We start from the raw sequence: 20,158 nt of genomic DNA, 5'->3' as shown, positions 1-20,158 counted from the left end.
AGGAAGTGATAAACAGCTACGTACCTAACCAATTTGAAAATATTTTTCAATCTTTTATAGAATCCTTATAAAAAATCTCAGTTTTAGGCAGTGACTTTGAATTTTAAGATTTATGAGCAGCTGTGTATATAAATATGTTTTCCTTTTTCATTTAGGGAAGAATTGTCCCTAGATAAAAATCAAGACAAAGTTATATAGATGCTTAAGTAGGTACCATTTTTTATGTTTAAGTTTTTGGTGTGTGTGGGGTTTTTTTGTTGTTTTTTGTTTTTTGTTGAGACAGAGTCTTGCCCTGTTGCCCATGCTGGAGTGCAATGGCGTGATCTTGGCTCACTGCAACCTGCACCTCCCAGGTTCAAGCAATTCTCCTGCCTCAGCCTCCCAAGTAGCTGGGATTACAAGCATGTGCCACCATGCCCAGCTAATTTTTTTTTTTTTTTTTTGTATCTTTAGTAGAGATGGGGTTTCACCATGTTGGCCAGCCTAGTCTCGAACTCCTGACCTTGTGATCCACCTGCCTTGGCCTCCCAAAGTGCTGGGATGACAGGCATAAGCCACTGTGCCCAGCCTATGTTTAAGTTTTACATTTTCACATAAATTATTTTGTTTGATCTCCAGACAACTATGAGATTTTCAGATTAGTCAACTCAATAACCTTGCAGTTAAGGAGCATAATTGTTTAGTGAATGAAACCCATGAGTTAGCATCTTGTCCAATGTAGCATAGCTAATTAGAAGTGGAAATTGGACTAGAACCAGGTGTATGAACATCCACTGTGAGCTTTGCATATCAAAACTGAAGAACAAAGGTACAATGTATGCTTCCCTTCTTTTTTTCCCCAATGTTGTTTGGGACCAAGTTGTGATATGACATATGCTTACTTTTAGATACTAACTTAACCTTCAAGCACTATACAAATATTAACAGTTCTCTATCATTTTAGTTAAATGGTAGTGACTTTTTAAATACGCCTTTTGGTTGAAAAACTGAACTGTTGAGTTCTGTGCTCAGTACCTGGGTAACAGGTTCATGTGTACCCCAAACTTCAGCATCATTCAATATACCCAGGTAGCAAATCTGCATGTGTACTCCTCGAATCTAAAATAAAAGTTGGAAATAAACAAAATAAGCTTTTTGCACTTTGATTGAGTCCTAATGTCTTTGGACACCATGTAATATTTTTTATTCATTTAAGGCCATTTAAATTCTACACTCTGGCACTTTTATTAAAAGTAATAGACATTTTTCCCCTTGTTCTAAACATGTTTTTCTGAATGGAAAATAAGCTCATTCACAACTGGTAAATAGGGAAATAAAATACAATTCCCTCCTGCCCCTGTTTTGTGCCAGGAAGTAATAGTAATTGTTTTTGTTTTTTGTTTGTGCTCTGGTTTTGTTTTGTTTTGTTTGAGACAGAGTCTTGCTGTGTCACCCAGGCTGGAGTGCAGTGGTGCGATGTTGGTTCACTGCAACCTCCACCTCCTGGGTTCAAGCGATTTTCCTGCCTCTGCCTCCTGAGAGTAGCTGGGATTACAAGTGTCCACCACCATACCCGGCTAATTTTTGTATTTTTAGTAGAGACAGGGTTTCTCCATGTTGGCCAGGCTGGTCTCGAACTCCTGACCTCAGGTGATCTGCCCACCTCAGCCTCCCAAAGCGCTGGGATTACAGGTGTGAGCTACCATGCCCGGCCAGTGCTCTGGTTATTAAGTTACATAGGTTTTGAGTAGCCAAACGCAGCACTCCTTTTCTTGTAATTCCTATGTTGTTTTCAATGTATGACCTTCTGGAAATGGGTTTTTCAAAAATATGTTATGCAGAAATACATATTACATTGTAGCAGAATTGCCTGCATATTTTAGATTTTATTATAACCTATTGAAATTAAACATTGATTAATATACCAAATATTTTATTAACTGAACGAAGTCAACATAAGATTCCATTTTAAACTTTTGACCAGATAGGTGGAAAAGCAGTCAAAATTAAGAATCAGAGTCAAAACACAAAGCTCTTTTTTTTTTTTTTTTTTTTTTTTTTTTTTTTGAGACAGTGTCTTACTCTTTCACCCAGGCTAGAGTGCAGTGGCACAATCTCTGCTCACTGCAAGATCTGCCTCCTGGGTTCAAGTGATTGTCCTGCCTCAGCTTCTCGAGTAGTTGGGATTACAGGCATGCGATACCATGCCTGGCTAATTTTTGTATTTTTTTTTTTTTAGTAGAGACAGGGTTTCACCATGTCAGCCAGGCTGGTCTCAAACTCCTGACATCAGGTGATCTACCTGCCTTGGCCTCCCAAAGTGCTGGGATTACAGGTGTGTACCACCACACCGGGCCAAAATGAAGTTCTGAAATTTAACTAGTATCTTCTAAATGGTTATGTTTTAAAAAGTTCTTTTTGGTTTTAACTATTTAAAGGTATTTAATTTCTGCTTTAAAACTTCTGATTTTGTCTGTACTAGAATCTACCACAAAAGCAAGTATTATTGCTATACTCTATTTTATGTATTATAACTAAGCCTTTTACCAACTGCTGAAGTGTTTGTTACTGGTTCAGCTCATTTTTGAAATTTTCAGTGCACTGTGTGAAACTTCCGCATGTGTAGGAATCTATGTGAGGTACTTAGAGGGAATCTATTTGACTTAGCTTCAATTTATGCTCAGTCATTGTTTCTGGAAACTTAAGCCATTTTTTCATTTGTTCCTGAAATACCTCTAGGTTGGACAGCATTGTAAATGTTAATATTTTTGGTCTTAAGCATTTTGCTAACCAAGCGTTTATTCAGCTTGTATTTTTTCCCCTTTCCATTTATTCTAATATTCTATTATTGCTTTAACCTTTTGTATTTTAAACTTATTTTTAATGATGAAATCTTTTGAGTGAATGCATGCTCAGAGATAATATCTATATACTTGTGTACTTTAAACGTAAACTAAAGCCAAGGCATCATATTGCTGATCTGTCTGTAGACTATTCCAAGCCTGGATTGTTCTATTCCTTAAGCGTCTGTGTCTATATTTAGACTCTAGGCAAGAAAAGGAGAGAGCAAATGCTCATGCTAAAGCTGTCAGATGTAAGTTTTTGGTTCTTCTAGATACTTTATATCTGTATTTTCCTAGCCAGAAATCCTGATTTTGAAATTATGAATATACATTCAGAGTAAAAATTAGAGTTAAAATGCTACAAACAGGGCAAAGACACCTTCAATAAATATTAAGTGAATTAATCAGTCCTTTTCTGGAACTTAAAATCTTGTAGAATACTCAAATAATAATTTTATTTTATTTTAAAATGCTTTCGTGCCAAGATATTTCATCAAATTTCTAAAATATACTTTTTTAGTTATATAATAGTCTAACATACAATTTTAAAAATGTATTTGTTAAGATATGTGCTTCATGGATACATATGTAACAAACCTGCACATTGTGCACATGTACCGTAAAACTTAAAGTATAATAATAATAAAATTAAATTAAAAAAAGAAAAATAAACTTACTTGCTTAAAAAAAAAAGATATGTGCTTGAATGAATGCTAACTATATTTAGGAGATGATAAATGGCTGCTGATAGGGGAAAAAAAAATCTCGTAATTAGTTTTGCTTTTTAGAAATCGTTGGTAATTTTAACCTTTCTCCTAGATGCCAGGATAGAAGAATTTGTTTATGAGAAACTGGATAGAAAAGCTCCAAGTCGTATAAACAACCCAGAACTTTTGGGACAATATATGATTGATGCAGGGACTGAGTTTGGCCCAGGGACAGCTTATGGTAAGTGAAATGCAAAAAGTTCTAATAAGGGATATCTTTATATTTAGATTTATTAAAGATGTCATTAACATATTAGTAGGCTGGGTGCAGTGGCTCGCGCCTGTAATCCCAGCACTTTGGGTGGCCGAGGCAGGTGGATCACGAGATCAGGAGATCGAGACTATCCTGGCTAACATGGTGAAACCCCGTCTCTACTAAAAATGACAAAAAATTAGCTGGGTGTGGTGGCAGACGCCTGTAGTCCCAGCTACTCGGGAGGCTGAGGCAGGAGAATGGCGTGAACCTTGGAGGCGGAGCTTGCAGTGAGCCAAGATCGCACCACTGCACTCCAGCCTGGGCCACAGAGCGAGACTCCGTCTCAGAAAAAAAAAAAGAAAAACATAGTAGAATTGGTTTTAACTTCAAATTTATGTTAAAAATTTTCAATGAAGTGAGAAATATAGGCAAATATGTACAGTTAAATTTAATATTTAATATATTTAAGCATATATTTAGTTATTCAGAGAATTCACATCTTTTTTAGTTCTAGAAAGTTTATTGAATTCTTCACTTGTTCTCCCAGTGATCTTACAATACCTATGTTGTAATACTTGTGATATTGCAATTATTGTTTGCATATGTCTCTTCATTGTTTAAAAAAGCTTTCTTAGGGTTTATTTTATGTTAAAGGTATTTGGCACATAGTGCTTGAACAAATCAGTGCTTTTGCTATAATTTTGCAATAATGTCAGTAACCAAAAAATATTAACAATTGTTATCTGGATATTTGGATTACATTTCATTTCTGTTTTTCTCTCATGTATTTCAAATTTTCTATAGCCATGGTTTAGTTACACTAGCCTTATTAGTTGCTGTACAGACTTTAAATGTATAGCCCTGAAGCTTAAAGTTACACATCTTTATTGTCACTGTAATTTTCTCATAACATGAGACTATTACAGATTTCAGTAGCTTCTTTTCCTGTTGTTTATGTCTAATAATAATTCTGTTTATACATCTGCAAGATACTGGTCTTTGGATATGAAATGGTAGGTAGATTAAATTAATTTCTACACATAGTTCTGATTTACAGAATAGTTTATAAATTCTAGGATTAAATGAATTTTAAGCTTTAGTAGTTATCTTTATGTCAGAAAGAAAGAACCTAAATATTGTTGAATGCCACTAATCCATTGACAGGCTTTTTTAGATACACAACTTTGAAACTTCTACATTGTGTTCTTCAAAATCTAATTTTTAAGTCTGAAAATGCTTAGAACTTCAAAATAAAATTATTTCTGAATTTTAACTTAATTTTTAGAAAAATGTTATACATTAAACAGATGTTTCATTGCCTACTTGTGCCAGGCTCAGTTAGATGCTAGGATCATAAAGGTATGTGAAAGGAACCTAGCAGCCCCTTCCTTCACCAGGCTGAAGAAGGTTTTAGCAGAGCATGAACATTAGTAAAGGCTTCTAGATTTTCTTCCCTTTTAAATCTGCTTAATCTGTTTGCACCTCTAGTAATTCTAGTGAATGTACCCTGGTTATTAGAATTGGGCTTTGTGAACCTATTACCTTATTAGTAATTAATAACTAAAATTTGAGTATCACAGGCATGGGCTAAGCATTATATAGTATATATGTTTACATATTAAGTAAATTCTCATTTATATCCTGCTTTTAAGATAAATTATATTACCTTCATTTTAAAGACAAGGAAACAGGTTTGGAGAAGTTAAATAATTAATCCACAGTCACAGCTAGTATAGTAATTCAAATGAAGATCTGTCTGTATCCAGTGATGGAGCTCTTAACTATTATCCGTATTACCTTCCTTATCAGTCAGATCCAAACTTATTCTAACATGAAGGGATTAAGATCCTCAGAGCTAAAGCTTATTAGAAGTAAAACTAGGAGTGGAACCCTGATCTTGGGGTTTCCTTTCTTTCTACTCTACTTTGTACTGTACTTGCCCTATTTAAGTATCAGAGTATATGTATTGCAAAAGCATGGATTTTTTTTAACTTAAGATATCAGTATGAACTATTATAGATACTTCACATGATAACTGCAAGGATGTAGAAACAGAGGACAAATTGTGACTTGATCTCTTGGAAGCATTATACTTTTATAAGTATAACCATAGTCACCCCTCGATATCCATGCGGGATTGGATCCAGGCCCCCCACCCTGAGGATACCAAAATCCATGGATACTCAGGTGTCTTATATAAAATGGCATAGTGTTTGCATATAACCTATGCACATCCTCCCTTGTACTTTAAATCATCTGAATGTAAATGCTATGTAAATAGTTGTTATGCTGTATTGTTTGGGGAATAATGACAAAGGAGAAAAGTCTGTACATGTTCAGTACAGAGGCAACCATCTTTTTTTTTTTTTAAAATAGTGACAGGCCCTGCTGTGTTGCCCAGGCTGGCCTTAAACTCCTGGACTCAAACGATCCTCCTGCCTCAGCTTTGGAGTAGCTGGGACTGCAGGCATATGCCACCACTGTGCCTGGCTCCTCAGCCATCCTTTTTTTTTTCCCTGAATATTTTTTATCTGTGGCTGGTTGAATCCATGGATGCCGAACCCGTAGATATAGAGGGCCGACTGTACACTATTTGAGCTGTGACCATAAATATTTTGGGGTATGTTTGCCCTCTTTAGTCCCATTGGTAGAATTGGTACAATTATCTATACTACAATAGGAACTTCATCTTTGTCTCCTTCATTTAGACACATACTCTTAAATTTACTTTTAAAATAAAACTATTTTAATTACAGTTAATTCTGTTTGGTTTTACTTTAGCAAACAAGTGACAGCTAACTTTTAAAAGACCAAATTGCTGATTTATCTTTACATGATTTTATTTTCTGATATTACCAGACAATGATTTTTAAAAACATTTTTCCTTTGCAGGTAATGCCCTTATTAAATGTGGAGAAACCCAAAAAAGAATTGGAACAGCAGACAGAGAACTGATTCAAACGTCAGCCTTAAATTTTCTTACTCCTTTAAGAAACTTTATAGAAGGAGATTACAAAACAATTGCTGTGAGTTGAAAAATGTCCCCTTTATTTAGTAAAATCATTTAGATATATATTTATACTTTTTAATGAATAATTTGGCCTCTTAATGACTGTGTAGATGTAGTGGATTACAAAATTAAATAATCTAGGTCAGTGCATGTTCACCAGAATACAAAATTAAACCAAAATAAAAGACTACTGATACATTTACTCCATTTGTGTGTCCTACAGTGTTATTAAGATGCCTTTATCCCTTTTCATTCATTACCAACACTAAAATCTATAGACAGGTTCCTGGAATGATTATGAAAATATGGTCTAAAATATCACCATAGTATATATACCATGTAGCTCTTCATTTTTTAGGATTTTAACTTATTTTCTTAGTGATGGAGAATGAAAATTTTCTAAGAGTTTTACAAAGCTGTTCTTATATTATAAATACTTCAAACTTTAATTTGCAGATTTCCTATTACAATATATTATAGAAACTCACAATATATTATAGAAACTTTCAATATGTTTACAATGGATTTGTCTCTGTGTAAACAAGTATTTGGCCTGAGACAGAAGAACTACCAAGTTAAAGTATGATTTAAAAGATATTAGTGGCCGGGCGCGATGGCTCATGCCTGTAATCCTAGCACTTTGGGAGGTCAAGGTGGGCGGATCACTTGAGGTCAGGAGTTTGAAACCAGCCTGGCCAACATGGTGAAACCCCATCTCTACTAAAAATACAAAAAAATTAGCTGGGTGTGGTGGCAGGTGCCTGTAATTCCAGCTACTTGGGAGGCCAAGGTAGGAGAATCGCTTGAACCCCGGAGGCAGAGGTTGCAGTGAGCCAAGATCATGCCACTGCACTCCAGCCTGGGGGACAGAGTGAGACTCCATCTCAAAAAAAGTGAAATAAAATAAAATAAAAATTAGTTTATCAGTGCAATGAAATTTGACGTATGAAATCTAAGATTAAAGCAAACTGAATTATAATAAACTTACATACTATACAGAAGCTTGAAATTCCCTGAAGAATTCTAAGATACTATACTAATGTTTATTCATTATTCTGTAAGTTTGAAATTCCATTTTGGAGTGGTTGGGTTGCATTTGGTGCTATGACCCATTAAGTGCAGCCTGCCCAATCCTTGAGGTAGGACACCAGGCATCAAGGAACCCTTGCCCCAGGCCTATACTTCCTTCTTTCTAGGCACTTTCTGGATAATCTGTAACAATTTGAAAGTTTTTCAATCTGGCCACTAATGAAGTTTTGGGCGACACAATTCCTTGTAGAGATAGACTGTCTTGTGGAATGTTTGGCAACATTTCTGGCTTCTGGCTAGCAGACGCCAATAACATCCCTCCCCAAGTTGTGACAACCAAAAAGGTATTGCCAAATGTTCCCGAGGTAGGGACAGGATCACAAAATATTAAAACTGATATTCCTTTGTTTCCATCATTGCCTGCCATCTTTCCCAGACACTTACAATGTTTCAATTATTTATTTTAAAATTTAAAACAGTAACAAGGGGGTGGGAGGGGGCAGATACACGAATGGTAACTTTATAGCCAATTTTGTAATCATAGATCTTTATCAAATGATACATATGTTTACTAGGGAATAATGCTTTAAATGTGTATACTCTTAACAGAATTTTAGCATCTTTAGCCTTTATTTTTTCTTTTCTATATTTATAGAAAGAAAGGAAACTATTGCAAAATAAGAGACTGGATTTGGATGCTGCAAAAACGAGACTAAAAAAGGCAAAAGCTGCAGAAACTAGAAATTCAGTAAGTAAATAGAAAAATATTTTTGATTAATAACTTTAAGATTTGTAAAATATTTTGCTAATATACCATGAAAGATACAGACTTATTAACTTTAGGGTCTTGTTTTTGGGCTTTCTAAACAAATTTGTCAGAGCTTAATACATCCAAATCAGTGCAAAGTAGTCATATCAAAAAGGTGATATTCATGGCCAGGCACAGTGGCTCATGCCTGTTATCCCAGCACTTTAGGAGGCTGAGGCAGGCAGATGGCTTGAGCCCAGGAGTTTGAGACCAGCCTGGGCAACATGGCACAGCCCCGTCTCTCTACAGAAAGTACAAAAATGAATGGGCATGGTGGCACCCACCTGTAGTCCCAGCTACTCAGGAGGCTGAGATGGGAGAATCTCTTGAGCGTGGGAGGTGGAGGTTGCAGTGAGCCAAGTTTGCGCCACTGCACTCCAGCCTGGTCAACGGAGCCAGACCCTGTCTTTAAAAAAAAAAAATACATATATATATATAATATATATGTGTATATATATATACACACACACACATAATATTTAGCTATACAGCTGCTGCTAAAAAACAAAAATTATGTTAGCTCCTAATGTGTTGTATTTTTTTAAATATCTTCAGTGGTGGCAAATACTTTTGGAGATAGATTTATTATAATTGGAAATAGCAAAAAAGATAGTAATTAAGATGAGACTCAAGTTTGAGAATACTTGTGTGTGGCTTAAAAATTAGATCAGTTCCCTTTCCACACACTGCTCAAACTAAAAGAATGTTCACCAAGAATAGTTCCAAAACCATTCAAACGAACAGTGGCAGTATGGACTTTCAGGCAACAATGTTGAATGAGAGGAAGCTCATCTGGATCAATAAATTCTAGTATATATTCCAGAAAACCTCAGAATATTGAGTAGGTATATATTAAATATAATTAAATTTTTCTTTAAAGATTTATTTATAAGCTTTTTAGTTAATCCAAGTTATACTGTCTATATTATTCCAGAATTTGAAAACATCAGATTTGAATTGGAATAACTTTAAAATAGTACAAAATAAACCAAGTATGAATTTGTTAGAAGAAGCTAACAAGTTAATACTTAATTTGAGCTATGGTATGATATTACCCCTGCCTTCTGTTTCCAAGTCACTACCACTGCCAACATCAAGAATCATTGCCTTAATGAGCATATTACCACAGTGCTGGTACTGTCTTATAGTTCTCTTGTTTGGGGGATAAAAAGGTTGAAAATTGGTTTAGAGTGAAATTTAAAACTGACTAACTTGGTATTGGATAGTAATGTCTTATGAGACTACCCCGATACCTTGTATGAGCAGAATAAGTTATTTTTTTCTATGGTTTTTTTCTTTTTTGGAGACACTGTATTAGTTACTGCTAGAGAAGAGCTATCTTTGATAAGACATTAATTCCAAATTTACTGGCATTTTCACTTCACAGTTTATCGATACATCATCATCACAAACAACAAAACTTCCCTAAACAGACTATCTGCAGCATCAGAACTTTGAAAATGAACACTATAGATAGCAGGAGACCTTGAATTCTTTTATTAGTTTCTAGTTGCTAATAATGAATTTGAAAAATAAATTATAAACTAGTTTTTAAAGATAGTAATTTCATGCTCAGGAAAAAAACTTAAGGATCATTTGGAAATAAATATTTTAACTGGGACAGAATGTCTTTATTCAAGATGCCTATATGTGCCCAGTGATAATTGTGGAATAAAAATATTGTCACCAAGTTTCAGTACAAAACTTTGTTTAAAAAGCACTATTACAGGAATGACAGTCTGCTTTTCTACCTGGAAAAGTTCCAGAAAGCACACACATACAGATTTAACAGTGTACAAAGTCCTTTAATATTTCTAAATTATGTTACCACTGCTATTAAAATATATAGGACCTAAATATAATAGTAGACCAATTTTGAGAGATGTTTCCTTTTTGAGATATCTAGAAAAGATCTTGGCAATTTTTCTCTGCTCTGTATTTTTGAGGATAAAGGTTTTTTTTCTATGGGAATTTATGTTTAAAGTAAAAGATGATACAAATGATTTTATTCAGTTCAGCAATTTTATTTATACACAACTCTTCTAGAACTTACGTATTACATAAAGCAAAATTTAACTATAGCCAAATACTATTTTTTTAGTCTAGACAGGAAGTTCGATTTCCTGATTTTAATTGTATTTTTCCCCTAGATAACCAAAACATTTTTCTTCAAACTTTACAGCAGTAAGTCTGAAATACTTTGGGAAGAAGTTCTGTTAGTTTATTATTACATAAAGCCTGGAGGTATTCCTGTATTTGGTGATCCTTCTTTTTCCCCCTGTATTTCTCTTGCATTTACTTGAAGAATCACTAGGAGTTTGCTTTTTTTTTTCCCCTTCTTTGGTACATTTGCTGGTTCCTAGTTGGCAACTGAAGTGGTTAATCTAACCTTAGACTTACTTTGACTTCACATCTTTATAAATTTCCATGGATTAATTGTTTTGTAACTAGTTACTCTGCTAGTAAGGTTTGGGATCTATCCATATTGACACTTTTTAAGTAATTTACTTACTAGTTTCTTGTGACTTTTTTTAAGTTCTGTGTTTACTAAATGCTAATTTTGTGCAAGGTACTCTACTGAGGAGTTCATAGATAAATGATGTAAAATCTCTGCTGCCCTCAGTTCACAATCTGGTATAACAGATCATACTTTTTGATGATTTAGCCCTATCAGTAAAGAATTTCTGCTTGTATCTAATATTATTATCAGTTAGCATATTGAAGAATGGTAAAGCAACATCAAAGGCATTTCTCAAAAATATACCAATTAAGCAGAAAGAAAGCCCACTTTCATGTTTCACAATGAACAAAAATAGTTTTGAAAAATAGATTGTGTATATGATAAAATATACCAGAGAAGCAAGAACAAAAATAATTACAGGTTGAGTATCCCTAATCCAAAAACCTGAAATCTGAAATGCTCTAAAATATGAAGTTCTTTGAGTGCCTTTATGACACTCAAAAGAAATGCTTATTGGAGCTTTTCACGTTAGGGTTCCTCAGCCAGTAAGTATAATGCAAATATTCCAAAACCAGAAATCTGAAACACTTCTGGTCCCAGGCATTTCGCCTAAGGGGTACAAAACGGTAATGCATTTCAATTATAAGGCACCTACATTTACTAATCCAATTTTAGTCTGATCTAAACTTAAAAATTATTTTACAGTTTTAGTAATGTTAAAGATAAAAATCAGCTGGTTTCAAAGCTCTGCAGTATTTAGTGGTTTAGACCTCTGTTATTTTGGGACATCCAAATTTGATGGAAAATATTTCTTTAACATCATACAGCAAACTTAAGCATTTCCACAGCAGTGTAAATCTTTAATCTGTAAACTCAATAAATTTAGAGCACCATCATTTAGCCTTTAAGAACACATGTTTGAATTTAAGGTTTATTAGAAATATAAGGATTGACATGCCTTTAAGACTTCAGAGTATGCCAAGACCTGGCTGAGGCTGATTGAAAGAGAATGTGGTTGAAGGCATCATAAATTCATAAAATAGAAATGATCTTTGAATAGGAAAATTTGGGGTTAGGCAGAAGGACTTTCTTAGTGAAAATTTAGTAAAAATTGTAGGTAACTGGCAGTTTTAAAAATGATACATTTTCCCTAAATGATTCTCATTTAAAGTCAAGCATCAACATATTTTGTTTTGAAAATTTGAATTTTGGGGGAAAAAATGAATAGGCACCACCATATGCAGTTTCACAGAACAATAAATATGGGTTTTTTTAAGTAGAAAAAATATTTGATTGGCTCTTTTACTTGTTTAATGTGTTATTTATTGTGCAGAAGTAATTTGTTTCACTGTGTTCATTGGTATAATGTGTTCTTTGTCTCTTACTGTGCACTTAAGCAACTAAACTCAGCTCGCCTTGAAGGAGATAACATTATGGTAAATTTCTCTTACATGCTCAACTTCCTGCATGTAAAATGGCTGAAGGTTTGTTGGCCTACTGTGTTTTCTACATCTTGAATAAAGTGCCTTCTCTTGCTATTAGCTGCATGTAAAATTTTGAAATAATTGAAACCATGTATTCATTTATCTTTAACAACAAAAATATAAGGAAAAAATACTAGCTGAAGTAATACTGGAACTTTAAAAGAAATTGTATGTTATAATTGCCAAATATAGTGTTTATGCCAAATACAGATTTTGGAATATGAATTTATACATAAATATATAGTGCCTTTTTGCACTGAGTAAAAGATGCTAATTTAAGCTGGCATTTATATTTTCACTTTTGGCAAAGAAAATTAACAAAATATACTTAAAGAAAGGTGTAAGGTAAACACATTGACTTTGCTGCTCAGTAGCTTCAAGATTTACCTTATTTTCACCCAAACTCAACATAGAATTAATTTCTTCTGCCATTTCAGGCCAAGACAGACCCCATTAGGTTAGGTACTCGTGTAATGGCCAGGCTTATTCTCCATCCAGTGCTAACTCACTTAAGAAAGTTTTGGTGGAATGGTGATAGCCTTGGGAAAGAATAGAGAATGCAAATTGTTTTATGGTATCCAATGTTTATGTTGAGCTTAGTTTGAGAAAATTTTTGAGCTATTAGAAGTTTTTTATTTTAGTAAAATAGAAAGTTGTAAAATGGGAACATAGCCAACAATGTGTGCACATTAGCCAATAAAAATGTATAGATACAGTGTGTTTTATTTCTAGATATATTACTTCATTAGAAGTGTCAAAGGATCTGCAGTACAGCTAATAAATTGGCAATTAATTGGCTGCTTTCATTCACTAGCATTAAACTAAAAGCAGGAAAGTAATAGGAAAGATTATTGTACAGAATATATAAAATGCATTTTTGTTTTTGTGTTTTTTTAAATGGTAATTACTGAAGCCCTGACTGAATTAGGGCTTACCTTAGATAGCAAGAGAATGCATTAATGTGTTTCCATTGTCCTATCTATAGGTAAATGAAAAGCGTGAGGATATTTCAGTCATTGCTAATTTAACATATAAAGCATAGCTTTTCTTTTTGTCTCAGGTAAAAACAATTCTAAACAATTAACAGGACTTTGTTTCATTAATCATTTGTTTTTACTATTAATGTAATCTTATAGTAATATATATTTACAGCTGGTAATTTTATATTTATTATATCTCCAGCTTATTGTTTCTCTCCAAAAAGGCTGTATCAGCAGCCATTAATCCTTGCTTTTCTTCATTTCCTAAAATGTTAGAATTTATACCCAAATGAGAAATTCGAAATCATTTAGTCCAAATCTCTAATTTTCCAGATGAGAATACTGGAGCTAAGAAAGGTTAGGCATTCTCAATTTGGGAAAACTGTAGATTTAACATAAGATTTTAAAATTGATAGCAATGATACATATAAAAGTCATACTTTCACAGTATGTTAAGCTGTACTGATTTAGTTACTACTGTGTTTAATCTATAAATATGATTCTGAAAAAGAGTGTGCCATTTAAACAAATATTTATATTTTTCTATACTAAGTTGTAGAAAATAAATTCCAACTTTCATGCTCTATATTTTTCTCTAATTTTTAATGCTGGCTAGATTTGGGCAGAGGAGGTGACAAAAGTAAGTAAATTATTAAACTACAGAACTATGAAACAAGAATTTAGTTGACATTGATTCAGTAAATATTTATTGGGCAACAACCATGGGTCCAGTCACAGTCTGTGTTACTATACCTTATAAAACCTGAAAATGAGGGATATGTTCAGGTCTCTTCAGCTGATAGAAGCTCCACCAAGCAGTTGAACAATGCTGCAGAGATGTGGTTTGCACACACACTGATAAATCTTAGATACCTGTTATACTAAGTGGTAATCTTACAGTTCCTTACTATACAAGGCAGGCGAAATGCCTGTTAATGATTTTTTTAATGACAATTTTTAAAATGTAAAATATAATTAACACCATATCCTGTATCTTCAGAGAATGGGATATATAATATTTCGCACAAATGAATTTTTTTTTTTTTTTTGAGATGGAGTTTTGCTCTTGTCGCCCAGGCTGGAGTGCAGCGGCACAATCACAGCTCACTGCAACCTCCACCTCCTGGGTTCAACCGATTCTCCTGCCTCAGCCTCCCAAGTAGCTGGGATTACAGGTGCCCGCCACCACGCCGGGCTAATTTTTTGTATTTTTAGTAGCGACAGTTTTTTCACCATGTTGGCCGCTGGTCTCGAACTCCTGAACTCAGGTGATCAACCCACCTTTGCCTCCCAAAGCACTGAGATTACAGGCGTGAGCCACCGTACCCAGCCACAAATGAATTTTTTAGGTAACTGAAGCTTGTTCTCTCCAGCACCAAAGCTAATTTTTCTCAGTCACATTAGTTGAAAATATCTGTAAAAATGTATTTTACTGCTGCATTAAATATAGGATAGCAAGTATTTGATTTTACTACAGTTAAGGTCATTATTATGAATATTTATTATACTGTTAACCATTGGATTTGTTGTTTTTCGACTATGTTGTCTCTTCCCTCAGTATCAGACTGTTGCTTCTAGAAGCTGTCTGTATGACTGCTGCTAGCAGTTCTTCTGTCTGTGTTACCATTTCTAATCTTCTGTGGGCTGGGAAAGCAAGTAATTAAACAAGAATTTAAGGGATAAAATTATAAACTATAGTACATGCAGACTTGTTTCAAATGCTTTTTTAAGTCTTCAGAAGCATTTTTCATTTACTTCTTATGTTCAGGCCTACCAAACTCTGACATCCACATGAGGATAACACTGGGGACTGAGGACAGGTGATGATTTTGGACCCTGACAATTAATAGCTTTATAAACTTTAACTTTTATTTTCTGGATTTGTAGGATTGATTTTACAGTCTGTTTTATGCATAGGTTGTAGAGCTATTGATTCTATGACTTGGATCTCCAGTATGAAATTCTTACCTTGTGCTCTTATCCCCCTTTGTGGAGTCTGTTCATCAATTTAGTTACGGTTCCACACTGGCTTCTGATTTCTCTCTGAACTTCTAGCATGAAAAGGGGCAGAGCAACACAGAAGAGAATACAGGTTGAACAAAAAAACTAGAATGTCTTCCTCTTTGGCATAAAGATACGCCAGAAAATTTCTGACTTGATTTTGTAGTCTCAGCAAGTTTAGGAAATAATTGATACAATACATGGGAAGAAACTCATGAAACATATTATATACATATATATATAAAAATCTAAAGAAACCTATCAAAATGGATTTCAGGGGTTTTTTTCTTCTACACATCTCACTTCTGACATTTTTATAATTAAAAATGTATAAATGACCAGGATCACACCTGTAATCCCAGCACTTTGGAAGGCCGAGGTGGGCCGATCACCTGAGGTCAGGAGTTCAAAACCAGGCTGACCAGCATGGTGAAACCCTGTCTCTACTACAAATACAAAATTAGCCAGGCATGGTGTCCCAGCTACTTGGGAGGCTGAGGCAGGAGAAACCCTTGAACTTGGGAGGTGGAGTTTGCAGTGAGCCAAGATCGGCCGTTGCACTCCAGCCTAGGCAACAAGAGCAAAACTCCATCTCAAAAAATAAATAAATGAAAATGAAAAAACTTTATATTCCTGGAGTATTTTAAGATTTTAAGCCTTATGAATAGTAGTCAACACTGATCAAGATAGTCACAGCAAATGCCTCAGAAGCATTACCAAAATTTATGGCTTACAGATACCCAATCCTGGTATCATGGGCCAACAGATTCTTGCCCATCTTCCAGTTACATTAAAAAAAAAAAAAACTCTGCTGGCTTACCTAACCCATGTTATGCTATCATGAAGTCTAGTAGCAGTTATTTTTAGCAGTAGAAGATCTTTTCCCTAGAGATTTTTTAGACGACAGAATATCAGCCCTTTCTTATCTATCTTTCTAATGTGGATCATTTTCTTCCGAAGTAAATTGATTATGCTAAACCTAATTTAAATTTCTTTAGCCTCTCAGATCAATTATTATGATCAGTTATATATGCCAGAAGTATAGATGGTTTGGGACATTTGACTATTTGAAGCCACCCAATATGCACTAAAACTTATTCAAGAAATGAGATGCATTTTTCCCTATCATCTACCCTCTCTAAATAAAGTCTAGATTGTACAGAAGGACCTCCTAAGCTTTGTAACATGGTGCCTTTCTTCATGATTAAATTTTACTCAAACCTAGAAGGCTGATCCCTCATCCTTAATGAGATCATTTGATATTTTTTATTCAGTGTACTTAGCATTAAAATATTATTTCCACTTCAGTCTCAATCTTCCTGGTCACCTTAATGTGCTACCTAGTTTACTTGCTTACACCTTACCTAGAAATAATGTCAGTTAGTAGGATTTTTCTGCCATTTCTACTAAAGGCCATTAAATCAAACCGTACTTTTCTTCTGGGACTTTTTTCTACTTCATACTAGCTTCCAGATGAAGCTTGCTTTGTCCCTGCTATCAAAACACCATGGGTTCTGGTTTTAGTCAAGTAAATTTAATTTCAACTTCTGACTTACTAATTCAAGCTTATTTCCATAAGTCCAAGCTAGAGTTCAATTATTAGTCCCCTCTGCTAGGTTTGTTGCCAGTGGGCTGTTACAGCAACTGATTATCTACTTTGCTGCTACTTCCTCATAGACTGGTTTACTAGGGTAACTATTGCCACCAAAGGGTGAGGGGAGGGAGATGAGGCCTGAAAGAAATAAGTTCATACCTTGTTGTTTTTGTTTTTGTTTTTTACTTTTATTACATCTTGGAAATGTCATAAATCATTTGCATAGGTGGAAAATGCTATTTGTGCTGGGGAGGTAGTCAAACGTATCATTATAATGATGATGTTACCAATGATAATTCCCAATGGGAGATAAGCTAACTATTCTGAGTAAACTGTGAGGTTTTATTTCTCTTTCCCACTTATTAACAACAAACTCTGACTATAGGTTTGAGAAGATGTTTGTTGCCACTATTTGCTATTTTTAGATCTTGTTGATTTTTCAGTGAACTGTTTTGTCGCAGCAGTAAGCCTCCTTTATCAGATGGTTGAAACCAGTAGTGACATACTGTTATTTACATCTCTTCCCAGCTCCGCAGTGTGTGACTTCACGTTAGTAGCTGGAAATCAGCTGTGGTGGGAGTATTTATATCATGAAAATCTGGATATGAGAGCTTTTTTTTTTATTTCTTGGAGAAGAATTTAACAGCACACTACTGATTGAAGTTCGATCATAACTTAAAAAGCTTTTTAAAACCCTAGTGTATCTTAATAGATAGTATTCTGCTTAAGTCATTTTTTATGCATAGTTTGAAAAGAAAATTTAAAAGAAAGACATTTAAAATGTAGGACAAAGAATCCTTTGAATGAACCTAAAAACTGTGGTGCTAGCAAGAAGTATTTGGCAACTAAACGCAAGGTGAAAATCCTATGGCTTCACTCTAAAGTCTTTTGCATTTGAGACTGAAGACTCTAACTTCAAAGTAAAAACTGTAGTAATAATTGAGAATTTTTGCAGCAGTATTATTTTATACTTATAAAACTGGTCATCTTAAAATTTTGTAAAATATTAAAATTTAGCAAAATTGATACTAGAAAATTTATGAAATATCTTGACTTTCTCTTAGTAGTTTCTGTAGGCTCTTAAGAGTGTATTTATCATTAAGCTTTAGCATAACAGATTCTTTTGAGTCAGGTACTGGAATCAGTTGTCCAGGTGGAGTAATACAGAAAAGCTAAGGTCTAGAAACCAGGGGACCATTTTAGATACAAAGCAGAATTGGGGAATTGCCAGATTATAACTTGAGGTTTGTTTGGGGGATTTTTTTTAACCATCTGAAATAAATGTATATAAGACAGACTGAGTCTTCTAAAGAGATTCTAAAACTATATTCTTACTTAAGTCTGAACAGGAATTAAGAATAACTCAAAGTGAATTTGATCGTCAAGCAGAGATTACCAGACTTCTGCTAGAGGGAATCAGCAGTACACATGTGAGTATTCATGCATTGGAAATTCATTTGGAACAAGACTTTGGTAGTCCTAAGGCAATTTTGGGAGGAAAAACTGAACTTTTCAGTCATTCGTCAAGGAAATTTAAATGGTGTTACTTTCCAATATATCCGAAGAAACATTTTAAATTTTTGTTTACATCTTATCACCTAGTTCTCCCACCCTCATTAAATATACATGTTGGTGTTTATTGGCTAAGCAGAGTTTGCTAGTGTACTGTTCACCAAAGCCAATCTTAATAAACCTTGTAGTAAAATGTTAGATACTGGTGAGTCTACCTCAGTACAATATTGTGGTCTGTCTCCCCCTTGCATTTGCCATTTAAGTTGACTATAGAGCTAAGAACTGACTATAATTTTCCTTCACAGGCCCATCACCTTCGCTGTCTGAATGACTTTGTAGAAGCCCAGATGACTTACTACGCACAGTGTTACCAGTATATGTTGGACCTCCAGAAACAACTGGGAAGGTGATAATTTACTTTTCACATGTAAAGAGGAGAAATTCAGATTTTTGCTTATGAACTAATACTAGGGATGAAGATTAGAGGAATTAAAGGCTCTTATTAGCTTTCTTAGAAATAGTTTCTTTCTTTTAGGAAAGTAATTATCAGATTTCTGAGGTAACAAAATATTTTGAGCTTTTCTGGCACAGAGGCATGTTAACAGGGATGAGAAAAAAAAAGTGAATACTTTTTCAGTGCTATAAGGTTAAAAGTGTTTCAAGTTCACTTTTCTCCTGCTACTGAATACTTTTTGCTATTGGTTGAGGAAGATATAATTAAATTGACAGTTACCCTTAAAGATATACTAATTTATACTTATTCATTACTCATTTGTTTACTATATTGAAAAAAAGAAAAGTTTTAGAATATTTCGTAAGACCTCATATCTACCGATATGATTATTTTGAGTATGATAATATACTTCAAAGCAAAATGATAGTATGTAAAACACATAGCTCAATCACTCATTCATCAAATATTTATTGACTATCTGCCATGTGCCAAGCACTGTTACATATTCTGGGGTAATATCAGCAAACAAAACAGGCAAAGATGCTTGCCTTTATGGAGCTCACATTATAAGGTGACGCTGAAAATAAAATAATGTTTAGGGCAAACGTGGTCTCTGCTCTCACAACACTTAGCCTAGGTAGAAATACAAAGCAAGCCATTGGTAGACAGGCCATGTGGTAGGCAGAAAAGTAGAAGGTGCCTGGTATTGTGAAGGCATCTAACTGTGACTGAGGTACATCTAGCAGAGTTTCCCAGGTGAAGTTATCTTGGTAGGTATAATCTAGATGAAGAAAGGGACAGGGATGAATATTCTAAGCAAGGAAGAATATGTATATAAAAAAGCCAGAAGAAAGAGAGTAGGGAAAGTTCAGGGAACTGACAGTAGTCCATTCAGGCTGGAGCATAGTGTTCAAGAATGGAATGGTAGATGAATCTAGAGGAGTTAAGCAGGGTCATACCATGAATGGCCTTTAAGTTATTGTAAGGAGTTTGGAATTTATATAGTGAGGAACCATTAAAGCAGGGGAGTGATATGTAGC

At 34.4% G+C, this 20,158-nt stretch overlaps 1 protein-coding gene across 4 annotated transcripts in view; it reads left to right on the top strand.

Annotated features, from left to right (window-relative positions):
- Nucleotides 1-20,158, top strand: part of SH3GLB1 (SH3 domain containing GRB2 like, endophilin B1) — a 44,203-nt gene that overhangs the window by 11,862 nt on the left and 12,183 nt on the right. For 2 of the 4 annotated variants that reach the window (XM_030825109.1, XM_030825110.1), the window contains 5 exons: nucleotides 3,642-3,770; nucleotides 6,678-6,811; nucleotides 8,480-8,572; nucleotides 18,493-18,582; nucleotides 18,970-19,070. In XM_030825109.1, the coding sequence (XP_030680969.1) occupies nucleotides 3,642-3,770; nucleotides 6,678-6,811; nucleotides 8,480-8,572; nucleotides 18,493-18,582; nucleotides 18,970-19,070 (547 nt within the window). Of the gene's footprint in view, nucleotides 1-3,641; nucleotides 3,771-6,677; nucleotides 6,812-8,479; nucleotides 8,573-12,490; nucleotides 12,578-14,173; nucleotides 14,198-18,492; nucleotides 18,583-18,969; nucleotides 19,071-20,158 lie in introns of all 4 variants that reach the window. The other 2 variants (XM_030825108.1, XM_030825106.1) reach the window with 2 other exon arrangements.

The sequence above is a fragment of the Nomascus leucogenys genome, chromosome 12, assembly GCF_006542625.1.
Source record: "Nomascus leucogenys isolate Asia chromosome 12, Asia_NLE_v1, whole genome shotgun sequence".
NCBI classification, from domain to species: Eukaryota; Metazoa; Chordata; class Mammalia; order Primates; family Hylobatidae; genus Nomascus; species Nomascus leucogenys.
This window is presented reverse-complemented; position numbering and strand designations above follow the sequence as displayed.